At 42.2% G+C, this 18,321-nt stretch overlaps 1 protein-coding gene across 5 annotated transcripts in view; it reads right to left on the minus strand.

Annotated features, from left to right (window-relative positions):
• Nucleotides 1–18,321, minus strand: part of STX18 (syntaxin 18) — a 90,737-nt gene that overhangs the window by 35,917 nt on the left and 36,499 nt on the right. For 3 of the 5 annotated variants that reach the window (XM_045017274.1, XM_045017273.1, XR_006579486.1), the window contains exon 2: nucleotides 12,781–12,848. The exons of 1 other annotated variant lie outside the window; for it this stretch is intronic. In XM_045017274.1, the coding sequence (XP_044873209.1) occupies nucleotides 12,781–12,848 (68 nt within the window). Of the gene's footprint in view, nucleotides 1–10,355; nucleotides 10,599–12,780; nucleotides 12,849–18,321 lie in introns of those variants that run through there. One more of the 5 variants, XM_045017276.1, reaches the window with a different exon arrangement.

Below are 18,321 nucleotides of genomic sequence, written 5' to 3' on the forward strand. Positions count from 1 at the left end.
ACCTGAGTGCTCTCAGCTGTATAAAGGGAGCATGCTTTAATGAGTTCACAAATAGTTAATTGATTTGTTGTTTGAAACATTGTTAGGTGCATAGATGTTACTGCAACAAATGAAATACAAGTCTCTGGTAAATAAAAAATAAAAAACCAGATCATTAGCTAACAGAACAAAGCTTATTTTATTTTTTCCAATTTATACTGCTTGTCTGTATACCCAGGCTATATTAGATGTACAAATATCTAAGAATCAGTATAATTCATAATAAGGTAACATTAAGCACTGCCAAGCCCACATGAACGCCAAAATAATATCCTCCTCACTCAACACACCTTGAGAAATCCTGAGTAACTATATAAACTTGCCTATGTGCTGCAAAGGACTGGTGCTCTATCAATCCAAGGAAGGAAATAAATTCCAGAGTTGTAGATTTTTCACTGAGTATGACCTGCTCCATAGCCCAAATCTAGAACTATGAGCTCAAGCATTCATTTAATCTCAAATGTCTCTTTCAACCACTGAGAGAGAGAGAGAGTTGGTCTCTAAAATATCCAGGACCTAAACCACAAAGGGCTGCATAACTGAAAACAAAACACCTTGAAGAACAATTGGAAGCCAGTACGGTAGCTAGCGCACAGGTGTGTATGCTCAATGCACAAAACACTAATTAAGCAAGCAAGCAAGCAACCTCATTCTGCACTAGTCTGAGTGATTTACAAGAACCTGATACCATGATGATAAGAGCCATATAGGTAGAAAGGTAAAGTGATGGATGCAGGGCAAATTGTGAGATGAAGGGAGGGAAGGCCAAAGTGCATAGCAGTAATCCACTGGAGGTGACAAAGGCATGGAAACCACGATTGGGTCTGCATCTGAGAGAAATGATCACTATCTCCTTGCCAAGCAAAGATGGAAAAAAAGCTCTGTTGGGTCTCCACTATCTAGACATCTGCAGAAGCATCAAAAGATATAGCACAACCCTACAGAATATGGAGCATATTCAAAGCCCAAGAATCCCCCAGCTAGGGTGACCAGATTGCAAGTGTGAAAAATCGTGTCGCAATGGAGGGTAATAGCTGCCTTATAATACAAAGCCCTGAATATTTGGCCTGTCCCTATAAAATCGGAACATCTGGTCACCCTAGCTCCCAGCAGCTCTGCAACCATGAAAGCAGTTGGGGGCTGGATAGGGCCCAAAGGAATAGCTATGTACCAATTTCTACAAGGCTAAAACATGAAAGGGCAGATTTCTCGTCTCACTTATGCCATAGCTCCATTGTAATCAATGGAATCACCAACGGAATCACATGGCTTAAGACTGGTGTGAGAGAAGATGCAGGCCTGAAGTCTGTATGAAGTCAGGGAAAGTTTTTTTAGTGTTGCTCACCAGTGACATATGTTATAATGGCAAATTAATTGAATTCCAGTGTACAGGAAAGAATCTATAAAAGTCAGTTTAACAATGGTGGTTTTTTGACATGTGACAGGAATCAATATTTAATCTTCTGATATTATCTATATTGATCATAGGTGTAAACACTCTTTGTAACTATCAATAAGCTTTAAAAATAAATGTTTACACAATTCGAGTAAACTCTGCTTTAGGAAAGTCTGGTGTTCATTTTTTCACTTCCATTAAAATATATGCAATGCCACAAGTAACTACATCTAACAGAACATGTTCTCTGAACATTAGTCAGAAATTTAATATCCAACCAGGAAACAAATTATTAATGAGCAAATCCTTGAGACAACAACAAACCAGATATTAACAAGCACTTAAAATACTAATCTTAAACAATACTTCAAAACAGCTTGATAGCACCTATCAAATATTAGCTAATTTATTTAAGGCCATAACTACCTGCCAAATTTTACCCTCCCCAAAAGGAGGATTGTGATGGGTTACCCCCCTGCTCTAGGGTTCCACCTGATATACTGGGGTACCACTGAGCCAGCCTGTGCCATCAGTCGGGGCTCCCTCACCCTGTCCTCCTGGGACCCTCAAGCCTCTTCTAGCACACAAACAGGTAGGGACACACGCAGCTGTAGAAAGACCCAGACACTGAAATCAGCTCTGCCTCGGGAGTCTTTCAGCTAAGAAACTGCCCAGCACTCAAGTGCACACCCCCTCTGGAGTGTAAACCAATGTTCCCTCTAATTTTTTCCACCCATGTGCGGAATAAATTTTGTTATGTGCACCAAAGTAATGTGCGGATATGCACCACCAGTAGAAACAAAAAACCCTAGATATAATATATATTTTTAAAAAATTACCAATTGGGATAATTACTCCAGCCAGGACAAGTTAGGCATTTTAGAATTCACTACTCAAAGAATTAAATTTAAGTGTAAGAGAGAAATAAAAATTATGAAATGCATAGACCAGTCAAAAAACTAACTGAAAGCTCTCCTCCTGAACTATGCCCCCCCTCACACTCTGCAGAAATGGGGTACATGGGCAAGGGGGGGGGGCGCACGCGAGAGAAAGAGACACACACACACACACACAGATTGTGCATGATGGCTTCTGGGGAAGTCTCTGAGAGACCGTGCACTCTCTTCTTAAGGCACTCACTCACCCGAAGGCTTGTTCTGACCTCAGAGCTGCTGCAAGTCCTGATCCCTGTCCCCTCTACCCTGTGCTGTGGAGATGGGGTACAGAGGCTGGGGGAGGGGAACACCTTGACAATAGCACCCTCCTCCCCCTGCTCTGCACAGCCAGCAGGAGAGTCCCAGGAGCAGCTGCAGGAGCAAAGCAGCAGGGGAGAGGGGCACCTGAACACATGCTGGCAGCTGGATGTGCGTGGCTCTGCTAATCAACTGTGTGGCACTTGAATCTCTCCTGGGTGGCCGCCCAACCGCACAGCTTACAGGGAACACAGATGTAAACTCAAAATTGTATCGTCTTGCACTGCACAGAGAACTGTACAGTGTAAGCTAATTGAAATTCGCCTCCTCCCTCAACATGGAGGAAGATATGCACAGTTTTTTGCCTCCCGTTATGAATTTTACAAACTGGTTTAGAGAAAACAAAAACAAGTTTAACAACTCCAAAAGATAGACTTTAAGTGATAAGGAATAGCAAACAGATCAAAGCAGATTACCCAGCAAATAAAACAAACATGCAAACTAAGCTTAATACGCTAAAGAAACTGGTTACAAGTAGTAATTTCTCATCCTAAATGTTGTTTTGCTCTTTTTTTGCAGCTTAAAACTCCAGATATTTCTTTCACAGGCCAGACACCTTTTCCAGCCTGGGCTCAGTCTCCCTCACCCATTTTGTCTTTGTTTCTTAGATGTTTCCAGCTGTCATCCTGGGCGGGGATTCAGTGAAGAATGAATCTTGATTAACTCACTTCCCTGCCTTATAGGATTTACATATGGTGAGAATCCTTTGTTTCCCAGTTTGATCCCCACCCCGTATTAGTGGAAAAATACTAGTAGTTCAAGACAGAGTTCAGTACCAGGTGACATAATCAGATGACCCTGTTGTGGCAAAGCAGCATCCCAGGAAGCTTCTCAGGAAGCTGGGAGATTACCATCTTCTAAATCCTACTGTTCTCCCTAATGGCCCATCCATTGCATTCGGTCTAGTGGGTGTTCCCCAGGTGTACACCCACTTGTAATGGTTACATAGTCAATATTCCTAACTACAGATACAGAAATGATACATGCATACAAATAGGATAATCATATTCAGTAAATCATAACCTTTCCAATGATACCTCACATGTCCCCGCTTGCACAGAAAACATCTTAGTTATGCCATATTCATATCATATTATGATATGAATATGAATAATATGGGGCACAGTATCACAAAGGTAAAGGCAGAGGGTGGCTGTAGTTTAAAAAACAAAGATCAAAAGGAAAGCTGAGTGACTAAGGCTATATCTACACTATGCAGCTTTAGTGACACGGCTGTGCCGCTACAGCCATGCCGCTAAAAGGTGTGCAGTGTAGCCGCTGTTTGTCTGCCGGCGAGAATTCTCCAGCTGACAAAAAACTTTCATCCCCAATGAGCGGTGTTAGCACTGTCAGCAAAGTTCCTGCCAACAAAACGCTGTTCACACCAACGCTTGTCATCGACAAAACTTTTGTCTTTCGGCGGGATTTTTTTTTAACACCTCTGACGACAAAAGATTTGTCTTTCACTTGTAAGTGTAGCCAAAGCATAAGACTTACAAGAAGAGGTGATCAAACGAAACACTCTCTTTCTGGAGGTTACTGATAAACTGTTTCTTCTCTCATCTTTACAGTGAAAATACTGGGCCAACAGGTATATCTATTTGCCTAACGATAGCTCTTTTCAGTGTATTTGTAGTCATGTTGGTCCCAGGATATTAGAGACACAAAGTAGATGAGGTAATATCTTTTATTGGACCAACTTCTGCTGGTGAGAGAGACAAGCTTTCGAGCCACACAGAGCTCCTCTTCAGGTCTGAAAAAGGTACTTCCAGCATCACAGCAAAATGCAAGGTGAAACAGATTGTTCAGCATAAGTATTTAGCACATATTGTAAAGGACCATTCAAGGTAGAGTGACATGTTAACTCCTCTGCAGTCATAGGACAAAAAGAGGGGGTTAGTGGGTTACAGATTGTTGTAATAAGCCATAAATCCAGTATCTCTGGTCAGTCCATGATTTTAGTGTCTAGCAGAGTTATGGATTTAAGCTCCCAGGCTTGTCTTCTGAAAGTGTTGTGCAGGTTTCCTTTCAGGATGAGGTTACCACTTTGTGAAAAGTGTTCATCCATAAGTAAGGCTAAGATTTTGTCATGGTTATTTTTAGTAAAAGTCACAGACAGATCACAGGAAATAAACAAAAGTTCATGGAAGCCACGACCTGTCACTTTTGCTGCTGCAGCTCCATGGTTTCCCCTGCCACCGTTGTGGCTGGGAGCTGTGGAGTTCCCCTTCTGCCTGTGGCAGCTGGAAGCTACAGGGGGTCCCCACTCCGCCCATGGTGGCTGGGAGAGGCTGTCACCTGTCACTGGAACCCTGAGGAAGGCCTCCTCAGGAGTCTGTCCCCTGTCCCTGGAGCCCTGCCAGGGCCCCACTGGCTGCCAGATCCAGAGTCCCACCGCCATTGGGGCTGAAGCAGAAATGTCACGGAGGTCTCTGGAAGTCTCGGATTCTGTGACTTCCATGACCTCCATGACATAAACATAGCCTTACCCATAGGCGATAGGGTGTCTTTGTCTTTAATCATCTTCCTGTGAGAATTCATTCGAGAACGTAGTAATTGTTTGGTTTCACTCACATAGTTATTACTGGGGCAAGATATGTTGTGATAGGTATGTATAAGACCCATGAATCTTGAAAGACGTGTTGTAGGAGGTGTTGATCATTGTAGCAGCGGAGATAAGTCTGCACAAGAGTTATGCAAAACAATCTGTTCCACCTTGCATGTTGCTGTGACGCTCAGAGTACCTTTTCCAGATGTGAAGAAGAGTTGTGTGTGGTTCAAAAGCTTGTCTCTTTCACCAAGCGAAGTTAGTCCAATAAAAGATATTACCTCACCCACCTTCTCCTTGTATTTGACTTTAACGTATAAATGGAGCTTGTACTCCTTAATGAAGATTTAAATTAGAAGAAAAAAATCTAAACAGGATAGTCAAGTAGCTAAGGTCTAAGGTATTTTTTTAAATAAGTTTTACAAAATCTAATACATTTAATTACTTTAGTGCTAATGAAAACAGTATTTTTAAAGTCAACCGCACCGCATTACACTGAACTTTTGTGCTAGAACACGAGAAAAAAAATAGAGACCGACAGACCAAATCAGACTCCTGAAATTTCACTAGCCAAACAAAAATCCCAGCATAATTAGTGAAAAATAAATTTTGATTTTTAAAATTCACAATTTGAATAGTTAAAGTAATTAAAGAAAACATCTTAGGGTGGTCAATGAAATATTCATTAAGAGTGCTAGACAGATAGCCCTAGAGACTAAGATCCTTTCTTTATCCACAGATAAATACACCATGGACAACAGAAGCTTCACCACACTCTCCCTGCAGCATACCTCAGTCCTAAAGAAACAAACAATTGCACAAAAACATTTGAAAATATCTGTGGAGAACCTAAAGCTATTAAATACTAAAGAGCAGGGGGCAAAGGATGCAAACAGATATTCCTATGAAGATGAGGTTACTCACCTTGTGTGGTAACTGCAGTTCTCTGAGGTGTATCTCTCTATGGGTGCTCCACTTTAGGTGCACATGCGCCTCTCAAGCCCTTGATTATACTGCCCTCAGTTACTTTTCCACCCGAACATATCTACAGAGAACAGTCCAAAGCAGAGGGAAGGGGAGGTAGTGGAGCACCCACAGGGAGACATCTGAAAGATCTGCAGTTACTACACAATGTAAGTAACCATCTTCTTCTTTGAGCAGTGCCTCTTAGGGTGCTCCACTTCAGGTGACTTCCAAGCTGTTTCCGCAGGAGGAGGAGGGAGATTCAGAGCTGAGCCCAAAACTGAAGACAATACTGCAGTACCCGGAGCCTCATTAGATCTGACAGCATGGATTAAAGCACAGAGCTCTGAAAACATAGGTACTGAAGCCCTTGCAGATGGACCTGGTGGCAGCGTCCACAGAATCTACGGATGCTTCAAGAGTGGTCTTGACTAATAACTGGCCCTCTGAAATAACAGACTGGAATTGCTCCCTATGTTTCTGTGGCAGTTGTTCAATAAAGGCCATCTATTTATAGTTTGTGAAATTGTATTTGACCATGACTGCCTGATGGTTTGCAACCCTGCACTGCAGGGTTGCTGATGAATAGGACTTCCATCCAAATAGATCCAGTCTCTTTTGGTTTTTGTCAAATGGAGTAGACCTGGAGAAGTGTTGCCTGCCCTACTCATTTACTGAATGGACTACTAGGGAGTTAGGTGGAGGGTGGGAATTCAGAGTCCTTAGAGGGAATGCAATACTTTTTGTCTACCCTTTTGCACACTGGTGGAATAGTAGCAGATGTTTGCCACAGTCTTAGCTGGATCCAAGAGCGCCTTGTTGATGGGTAACATCACTCTGGATGATGTTGCTGACTGTAGGATATCCAACAGCCTGTATTGTGAATCCCTGACTTCTTCAACTGGAATTTGAAGAGTATCAGCTACCCTCTTTATGAGGTCTTGAAATTGCTGAAAATCGTCAGCCATGGAAGGTGGTGGAAGCATAACTATTTCGTCTGGTTGGGTAAGGAGAGGATGAGATGGGTTTTTGACGGGTGGCCTCTTTATGTGCCCTGGCCTCCTGCTCTTCAAATGTCTCCTCCTGTGGTGAGGTTGGTTGGAGAGGAGAGGATTGAACAACATTAGTCTCTGTTTGACATGGTACCAGTGGTCTGGAGCAGTGGTTCTCAACCAGGGATATGCAGAAGACTTCCCGGGGGTATATCAACTCATTTAAATATTTGCCTAGTTCTACAACAGGCTACCTAAAAAGCACTAGCAAAGTCAGTACAAACTAAAATTTCATACAATGACTTGTTTATACTGCTCTACATACTATACATTGAAATGTAAATAAAATATTTATATTCTAATTGATTTATTTTATACATATATGGTAAAAGTGAGAAAGTAGGCAATTTTTCAGTAGTGTGTGCTGTGACACTTCTGTATTTTTGTGTCTGATTTTGTAAGCAAGTAGTTTTTAAGTGAGGTGAAACTTGGGGGTACACAAATCAGACTCCTGAAAGGGGTAAAATTGTCTGGAAAGGTTGAAACCCACTGGTCCGGAGAATTGCTGTCAGTAAGCAGCCTAGGGATCCTAGTATGGCCATCGCAGCAGCCCCCTTAGTGTATGGGCATTGTGGGAGTCCATACTGGAAGTAGGGGTGATATGCAGTGTTGGTTCCATCACTCTTAATGACAGTCATGATCTTCTCTGTGACTGTCCAAGACAGTTCCTGACAGGATATATTGGGGAACCCTGGACTGAAAGAGAGGAGACCGACTGGAAGTCCCATTCACCTTCCTCAACATCGTCCAGTGGAGGAGTCCCCATAGAAAAGGGTGAAGAGTCCTGCGGTACCCGGGGATGGTAGCAGTCTGGAGACCAAGGTTTCACTACCAAAAGATGCTCAGTACCCATGAGGTGCGGGGATTCAAACTCACTTATTATGAACAGGTCCCTCGCGTATCCAAACTCTTGCAGTACCAAGTAGGGAACCGGTACCAATGTGGTAGCTGAGGAAGCAGTAGCTGAGGATACCTTCGATGGCAGGCATATTGATGTAGGTGCCGATGGAGTCCGGTGCCATTGCTTGCTCGGTACCGAGTGCTGAATGGGTAGGTGCCGATGACAGGACTGAGCCTGACAGCAGTGCTTATGCTTGCCCTCCTTGTCCCTGGTAGAGGGTACTGAAGCCCTTGAGCTCTGGGGCTCTCCAGTTCTGCTGGTACTGGAGAAGAAGTCAACTGACTCAACGGTACCAAGCTGAGAGGCTGAGGCTTCAGAGACCATATATGTCGCAGGAGACTTGGGCTTTTTCAGAGCACTGTCCTTCAGATGAAAGTCTGTACTCGTTTTTTTGGGAGCCCTCTCAGAAGCCTCCACCTTTCTTAAGGGAAGCCTGCATCAAAACGTAAGGGGCATTGGATCTGCCCATAGACAGATGTACGTGGGGCTGAAGGCGGGAAGAGGTGTGTGTGTGTGTGTGTGTGTGTGTGCGTGCACCTGATTCAGATGCTGGACAAAGTGAGCATTCCATCATTAACAATTTGAGCTTATTTCCCTGTTCTTCCTTGCCCTCAGCTTGAAAGTTAGGCAGACACTGCAGTTCTGGGAGACATGGGACTCCCCCAAACAACATATACACTCAGAGTGGCCATCGCTTACAGGTATAACCTCTCAACAGGATAGACAGTGTTTAAAGCCTGGCAAGCCAGGCATGCCATGCCAGAACAACATGACTCCCCAAAGGAAAAAGAGAAGGAAAAAAACAAAAATTATCCTCTCGCTACTAACACTTATTAACTGACTATAAGTACTACTAAAAACTTGGTATGCTATCAAAACTTAACAAGCAACAAGTATACAAAATAGCTGAGGAACACTCAAGGTGGGCATGCTAGGGCTCTATCTCAGGCTGTGGTGCTTGAGAAGGAATTGAAGGCAGTTTGCTTGCGCATCCATATATAGACTCGGTGTCTGGCATCAGTGCATGCCAAATGGGCACAGCTGGAGGAAAACTCTCCAATGAAGAGCTCAAGAAGCGCATATGCACCTGAAGTGAAGCATCCATAGAGACATTACTAAAAGAATATGACTGTTAGGAGAAGAAAAAACAATAAATTAGGAAGGAAAGCAAATGGATTTTTTTGGTTACAGAACACCAGATCTTTTACAATTTTATATGCTTTCACTGAGATATATTATCATTTACGTCATGAGAGCAGATTATTCTACTCCTTGACATGTATTCATGGGAAACAGATCTATTGGAAATTATTTTTCATGAACATAATGAGCTCATGGCAATTTAGCAACCTACTTTAAACATTTGACAATACTGTATATTTTAGGTTTCCGCTTTAAATACAGGCTCTATTGCTGCTAACATCTGTGGAGAAACATTGAGGATTACTGCTGTAAGAGATTACAAAAGAGCATTTCCAAAAAAGCATACGGCAATATTTTTAAAATCTGAAGTGAAACTAGACTACTTTTCACTCCATCCATCACTTCACTTTTAATCTCCCTTTCAAGACAGGTAAGCCAAATACAGTACGAAAGGTTAGTGCAGCCAAAATATTCAAATAATTTAAGAGTCAATATACACCCAATTATTATGACAGCTTCCCCCCGCACCATTGCAGTTACTGAAATTCCGTTACTGTACCCATTCATATTGTGATTTTCACAAAATAAGACAGCCTTTTTGTATTAAATTTACAGCACCACCTAGTGTTGTTCATTAACTGTTCCAACCAATATTACAAAAACAAGAGTTTATTATACCAAGTATCTTTATACTGGTTTTGTTTGTTGTTTTGGAGATATAGTTACTCTTTGTCTGGCTTTGGTGTATGTCAATATGTACAGATGGGCTTGATTTTCAGAAGTCCAGAGCACTCTCAGCTCTTGTTGGCTTGAATACAGTTGAAGATGCTCAGCACTTCTGAAAATCAAACGCTTAGTGTCCCTTTTTGGCACACAGAACATTTGTTACTAGTATCTGTGGGGAAAAAGTGCACTCAGTAATTTGGCAATTCACCATAGGATCAAATGGCATCGTTGACACAGCCACAGATCCTCACAGGCTTGGAAGGAGTCATTATTGAGTGGCTCTGTTCATCTGTTACCGAGAGTAGCCAAAGGGTAACACTGGATGATTGCTCACCTACTTCTAGCATTCTCTAATGGGAGGCGTTCTATCTTGTCATCGCTTCCATGCATCTGTGAGGCCTTTGGGGGAAGGTAGAGAGATGATCTGGGACTCAAGGTCTTCAATATTCAGTTGACATTCAGTTCTACATCTGTATTTCATCTGGCTTGGCTGGTGCAACTGATTAGCTTACCCAGTGTCCTGCCAGAATCAGGAAGTGGATAGGGCTGGCTGCAACTCAAAACTTCAGTTATGCTGATAGGCTGAAAAAAACCACCATAAGAAACTAGAGTGGTATCAATGCCCTCAGCTGGGGAAGTCTGTCCACATTCTTTTACTCAAGTTCCCAGCTGGGGAATCCTGATGCTGGAAGTTTATATAGCAGCAGAAGCCATGAGTAGTTTTTATTATTTATGCTTGACCAGTATGCTTCTTTTTTAGATATGGGCATTGCCACATATGCTTTTGTCATCTCAAGAATGAATTCTAGCACGATCCTTTACACAGAGCTACACTCTAAGACAGTTTGGAAATGTCACCTGGTGCAAAATTTGATGGCCCATTTGTTAAAGGGGTGTTCTATGATCTGCGTGGGCTTCCAATTCACTTTTAGGTAAAATTTAAGCTGTTGGCATGGCTCTGGTAATCTCAGAGGCCGCCTTTCTCCCCACGTGATACCACAGCACAGTTCATCATCTTAAAATGTGAGTAGGTTGGAGGCATGGTAATTTCCATCTGGGGTATTCCACACTTGAATAGACTTCCCTTGTCAATTAGCTAAAGACTGAATGTATTGATTTTCAGGTTATGCTGCAAGGTTCATTTTCTCTCTGACTTTTTGGTACACTGGAGGCAGGAAGAGAAGAATGATTAGATAGGTGAAGTAAGTCCTAGTTTTGAGGCTTCTGGGAGAATTTAGGTAATTGGTTCAAATTGTTTCTAGTCTTCACGAGTGTGCCATGAGCCTAGGGCACTGGATTGGCATATTTTTATATGACAGAAAGAAAGACAGAAAGAAAGAAAAACTAAGTAATATGACTAATCATCCAGTATTTTAAATTGAACTTTCAAACATCTGGTCACAGTGGTGGAGTTGATAAACTGGAGACCTTTCCTCTACACACCAGTTTTCCATGGAGTGGAATGTTGTTCACAGTGTGTAAATATATATCAGTACACTTCTTGAGGTTGACAGGTATCGAAAAGTGTCCCTAAAGATTACATTTTACTGTTTTTAAATGTTTCCTACAGATTATTTGGATTGAGAACTCCAAAATTCAGGTTGCATCAATATTAAAACCTCAGGCCTTAGATTGTGACCTACCAATAAATCGAAAGTGATAAGTTTGCTGGGATGGTAGATGTAAGGCTACATCTACATTACAAGCAAGAGGTCTGATTCCCAGCTCATGTCGACATACCTATGCTAGCTTGATAAGAGCTAGAGCGAGTATAAGTAGTAGTAGTGTAGCTGTGGTAGCACAGTCAGCAGTAGCACAACTTAGCAATGCCAAGTACAAACCCACCTGAACCTGAGCTAGCTCTAGTGTGACTGTGCCAGCTGGGAATCACACCCCTATCTCAAAGTGTAGACATAGCCTAAGTGTGCTTTTCCTTAGCTTTTCCTACCAGCTCCAATTTCGTAAACGGACAGAGGATTGAAACAGACAAGACACCTGCTCATTGGGTGCTCAGGCAGCAAATAAATTCAAGAATGTCAATTGTTTCCTACATTGACTTAAGTGAGGATGCTTTTACTGTCACAAAAATCAAATATATAAGTTCAAGTACCCAGAATTAACTCCTCCAAATTTTGATGTAAGAAAGTAAAGAAATTCAGAGCTAGTGGTGCTCCAATATGGTGTTCTCAATGAGGTTCCTCAGTTCTGGAATTCACTTCCCAGAGTTTGAAAAGCCTTATCTCATGCCATTCATTATCTATCTGCTCAGGCTTTCCACTGACTATTTAAGGCATATCCACAGCACAACTGGGAGGTGTAATTCCCAGCTTGAGTACAGGTACACATGCTAGCTCTGCATGACCTAGTGTTCTAAAATAGCAGTGTGGCTGGGAAGGCATGGGCAGTGGCTTGAATTAGCCGACTGAGAAGGTACCTAGGATCGTAGGCAATGTTATACTTAGGCAGCTAGCCTGAGTTGCTACCTCTACTATCATGGTCACACTGCTCTTTTTAGTGCACTAGCTTGAGCAGCTAGTGCCTGTATATCTCCCAGCTGCTATGTAGACATAGTCTTAGTAGTAGGCAACAGGTCTTGCTTATCCTGAATGATGTATGATTAGGTATGAAACTGGTCAGCAAACTGTATATTTTGTTTTAAATCATGTCAGTGTGCTCACAGAATTTTAATGGGCTCATTTTATAAATTTGAAAATCAAGTTTTAAAACATAGATACTATTTAAACACAATACACGCTTACCTGTAAGCATTAATGTAATCCTTTCTATGTTGCAGAAGAAAATCCTTCAGTTTCCCAATATTAGTAATCTAAATAGGAAAGTAAAGTATAAATGTTAACTCCACAATCAGCTAAAATGGATTTTTAACATATTTCTATTTTCTCTTCCATTTTAAATGTATAAATATCAGTATGTCCTGTGCACTTGACCTATAAACTAAACTACTACCTATTATGTAATTTGAGACTATAATTATAAAAGGTTACACCGATATCTAAGTTATTTATACAGATTCCCTTTTGCAATAAGATTCTCATTTTTATTATGCATGTAGCCAATGCATAAAAATAGTCTAAGTGAGGTAAGTTTAAGTGAGGGCCCAGCTTGAACAGAAAAAAGCACTAAATGTAATTTAATTTAATCACTAAATGTAACTGAATGTTGGCAGGCAAGGATCAAGTGTGCATTTTAGAAAACAGGTTCATTTAAAAATATTTTTACAAAAAGAAAATATCAAATATATGTACATGCTTTATAAAACAGAAAACTTGACCCAAACATTTGACTTCAATGATATGAACTAACCTCATGGCAGCTATATTACCCATGTCCACCAAAAAAAGGAAGCGAACTGATCAATATTATCTGAATATTTCCACCTTTCTATTTTTGCAATGACTTCTTTATTATCCAGACTGACTAATCCCTGTTCCACCTCAACTAGAAAAGTTAAGCCTATCAAGTAACTCCTCACAACCAGTTGATAATCACTTTGCAGAATTTGAACATATCTGAGTGCATGTGCATGCAGAGGGGAAGCTGTTTTTCCACCCACCTCAACTCCTCCTATCATTAGTCCATACATTTTCCTCTATATTATCTTTACATTCCCCAAAAGATCATTTAAATGGAACGATAAACAACCTTTTATGAGGCTTCATACCTTTTAACAACTTTTAAGTCTGGGTTTAAAGGGGCTGGTACCATACAAGATGCAATTTAGCATAGAGAAAGGAAGAAGCCTCAGAAATATAGCCTTAGTTAGCCCAAGGAGGGAGATCCCCAATATGATTCCCTTACTGAGCCTCAAATATGGTTCAGTATCTTAAAAAAGTACACAAATACAAGGATTATGTAGAACAAAGGAAGTTTTCAAAGGAGAAACCAAAAATCTGAGATTTTTAAAAAAAATAATTAATTATTCAGTGTACAAACATGTGCTAGGAATTTTACAGAGTACAGCAAATTATGCTGTCACAAATACAGAATTATGACATTTGGTTGAAAATAAACATCACTGCATGATGGGGTAGCTGGTGACATGGCTACCTCTAAAAAATGCTCGATGAGGAGGATGTCAAGGTGAATAAAGACCATCTTAAAATAAATCTTGTTGGAGCAGGTGGGCTCCAGTAGTCTCTGTAGGCAGCTCTCTTAGAAGGGAAACTCTGATGTCAAAGTTCCAAGGTTGTCAGGGTTGGACAGCGAACCTGTAAAGCTTGTCCATTAGATATGCTCATGAGCGCTGATGTCTGTGACAAGTGTACCTCAGAGTTAGGATGTTCCCTGCAAGCAAAGTGCAACAGCCTTGCTTAGCTGTTGTAATTGGCTAAGGGCTGCTAAAGTTAAAGGGAGTGAGTAAGCTGAAATTTGCAAGTTGGAATGTAGAAATGCTGACTGGAAGAAGCTTGGAGCTTTATGCGGTCTTAAAGAGGACGACAGTAAACATGGCATGTGTATAAGAGACTTAAAGAAAAGGTTGTAAAGTTCAGATGCTGGCAGAGAGTTACAAAACCTACTATTCAGGGAGTTCAACCTCCTGAAATGGTGTTGGAGTTATTCTGGATGAAACCATACAGAAACATGCAACAGAACTTATCAGAAGATCAGACCAACTGATAAGTATTAAAGGGAGCTGGGAAGAGGTAACTCTCCATACAGTCAGTGGGTATGCACCACAGATAGGAGAAGATCAAAAGGTAAAAGAGAAGTTTTTTGATGAGTTGTTGTGCCTTATCGGAAACGTCTCACCCAACGAGAAGATAATTTTCAGAGCAGAGGTAAATGCATACACTAAAACAGGCTGGTTATGAAACAGTCCATGAGGACATAGCACAGGAACCAGAAACCCCAAGATGTCCTACAGACTTGTCTGGCACTGGACATGGTGATTACAAACACACTGTTATGAAGTGGTTTTCCTTCTTCTGACTTAAGCCAGTGTCTCACATTGATCTCTTTTTAACCAGAAGAACTGTAAGGTAATACCCGATGAGGGCACTGTGAATCAGCACAGACTTCTTCTTATGGACTTCTTACGTTTCTGCATTCTGAAACATCTGAATCCCTGGGCATCGGAAAGGTCTAAGTGGTGGAACAAAGCTGAGAATGAAAAAAATCTTTAAACAAGAAGTAATGTGTAGATTTCCTGACTACACACAGGGATCTGAAAATAACTGGTACAAACTAAAAACAGTATTGCTGGAAATGGTACATGAAGTCCTAGGAGTGATTAAACCAATGTTGCAAAGAATACAAAGGGAGACATGGAGGTGGATTCTTTAAGTTAAAGAATCTGTTGAGAAGAAAAAAGTAACTTTTAAAAAATGTCAGGCCAGTGGGCGTAAGCAGTGATAAGATGGCATGTATGGAGGCAAAAAGTTGTGAAAGCTAAAAATTGGCCTGTGATGAGCTAAATAACTGACCAGGCAGATGTGAGAGAGAAAAAGCCATCTACAAACTTTCTAAAGCAAGAGCGAAAACGAAAAAGGATGTGAATGAGTTTGCTTTTATTAAAAACGAACACGGTATATTGCAAACAATTTGGTGAATCAAAGTCTGGGGCGATTATTTTGAGAGATCAATAAGGAGAACCTAAGGAAGGGGTGTCACAGATTACATAGTGCCTCTACAACCTTTTCATCCTCTAAGAAAAATGAAAAGGGGGAAAGGCACCTGCATTAAATGAAGTACTGATGGATGCACTGAAGTCCCTGGGAACAGAAGGCATCAAGTATTTTACAAGTCCATTCAATGATATTTTTAAAAGAGAGAAAATACTGGATGAATGGGGTAAAAGCTTTATGGTGTCCATTTTTAAAAATAAAAATAAGAGATAATATACTGTGTGTTAACTGAGTGATAATTAAGCTGACATCACATGCTATGAAAATATGGGAGATTATTGAAAAGTACCTGCGTGAAACAGTTGAAATTTGGAAGTGTTAGTAAGGACTTACGCTGGGAAGGAATACAATTGATGCCATGTTTGCTCTACGAATCCTCATGGAGAAGTTCAGAGAAAACAGACAGCACTTGGACATGGGTCTTGATAGACTTGGAGAAGGCACATAATCATGTACCAAGAGAACTACTTTGGTGGAGTTTGCAACAGAGGTGTGTGCCAGAAGGATATGTCCATCTTATCCAGGAGTGACTACTGCAACCAAAACCAAATGGGTTTACAGCAGAGAATTTCTAGTAAATGTTGTACTGCACCAGTATTGAGCCCTTTTTTATTTGTGGCTGTCCTGGAGGTGATAAGTGAGACTATACGAAGAGCTACCTTGAAATTTGTTGTTTAATGATGACCTACTGATATGTAACAAAGATTGAGAGACTGCGCAAACCAACTCTGAACAGTGGCAACACAATTTTGAGCAGGCCTGACTTAGACTGAGGCTATGCTAACTGACAGAGGCGGACCCAGCAAAATAACATTAAAGGCAGAGACCTTAGACGACTGAAATAATTTAAATACCTAGGATCAATGGTTGCTGATGTGGCCCTCTTGACTGATGCCTGGCACTGTAAAAAAGCATCGGTGGTAGCCGACCCCAATTCTCTTTGATAAAAAGATACCAATAGAAAGGTTGAGTGTATAAAACTGCAATGGACCACAATTTAATGTACAGAACAGAGATCTGGCCAGTCACAAGAAATTGAACCAGTATGCTCCACCAGGAAATGAAGATATTGAGATGGTCAAACAGTAGGAAACGAAATGGTTGTGAGGGGCTGAATGAGGGTTGCTGCAATTGAAAATAAGTTGAGAGTGGCTAGGCTAGGCTGGTATGGACACGTCCAGCAGAGACCTAAGATTTACGTCCGTTGGATGGCCTTTGCAATGATTATGGATGGAAGACAATAGAGGGAGAGGCCAAAGACACGGATCAGACATGAACATACTTTAGACAGACCAGGCTGCCATGAGTTTAGGAAGAAGGCTTGTTTATTTGTATAACTTTATAAGTAATTTAGTTGTACCTCACGACACATAAAAACATGCATTTTTATTTTTTTTTAAATTACGCTCTCTATCCCCTTCCTTCTCTAATTGCCCTTTCTTACAATTCGTATCAGATAAGAATTTTCCCTGGTTTAATTTCTAGGGCAAAATTCTGGCCCCACTGAAGTCAAAGGGAATTTTTGCTACTGACTTCACCCTGTTTATTATTAAAATGAGTTGTAAAAGGAGAAGTAACCTGGAGTAGTAACTTGGAGAACAGGGCCCAAAGGGGAACCAGGCAAACTCTTTTACAAATGTGTGGGATTTGCAGGTGGTTTTCTTCTCATCTTTATTTGAATTTGTTTTCTGCATGCTTCTCTTTTCCTTGCCTCCCACTCCATGTGGTGTGACATGTATTTTATATATTAAAACAAAATATAAAAACCAAATATATTCCCAAATTAGTATTTCTATATGGTGTCTGCACAGAAAAACATTATTGAATAGGCAGCAAGAAATTATTTCAGAAAACAGAGTAGAAATGTAAAATGGTGACATATTTCGCATTTAAATTAACATGTAAAAATAAACAGTAAAGCCAAAAAGGGACAGATTAGCACAAATATATACCGTATTTTTCCGTGTATAAGACTATACTTTTTCCTAAAATCCTTAGACTAAAAATTGAGGGTAGTCTTATACACGGAAGTAAGCCCCCTGTTCCCTGCCTTCTGACCCCCACAACCCCAATCCACCCCCCCACCCCTGAACTCCCCTGCCCTCTCTCCAACACCCCCTCCCTGCCCCCTTACCGCGCTGCCTGCACGTGGCTGGATCCGGTGAAGCGGGACCGGGGAAGCGGGGCTGGGCGTCCGTGGACGGGGACCCGGAGCCGGGCAGCCAAAGAAGCGGGGACGGGTAAGCGGGGCCGGGCGGCGAAGCGGGGGGCCGGGCGGCCGGGCGGCGAAGCGGGGGGCCGGGCGGCGAAGCGGGGGGCCGGGCGGCGAAGCGGGGGGCCCGGCAAGCGGCCCGCCAAGCGGGGGGCCGGGCAAGCGGGGGGCCAGGCAGCCAGGGACGCGGGCGGCCGGGCGGCTAGGGACGCGGGGCTGGGGAGCCGGGGAGCGGGCGGCTGGGGACACAGTGGGTCGGGGATGCGGGGAGCCGGGGGTGGGGGGCCGGCGGCTGGGGACCCAGGGCTGGGCGGCCGGTGAGCGGGCGGCTGGGGACGTGGGGAGCTGGGCGGCTGGGGGGCCGGGGATGCGGGGCCAGGGCAGGAGTCGCGCGGCCGGGAAGGGATGCGGCAGGAGCCGGGCAGGGCCGCCGCTGGAGACCA

The sequence above is a fragment of the Mauremys mutica genome, chromosome 5 (genome assembly GCF_020497125.1).
Source record: "Mauremys mutica isolate MM-2020 ecotype Southern chromosome 5, ASM2049712v1, whole genome shotgun sequence".
Classification (NCBI taxonomy): Eukaryota; Metazoa; Chordata; order Testudines; family Geoemydidae; genus Mauremys; species Mauremys mutica.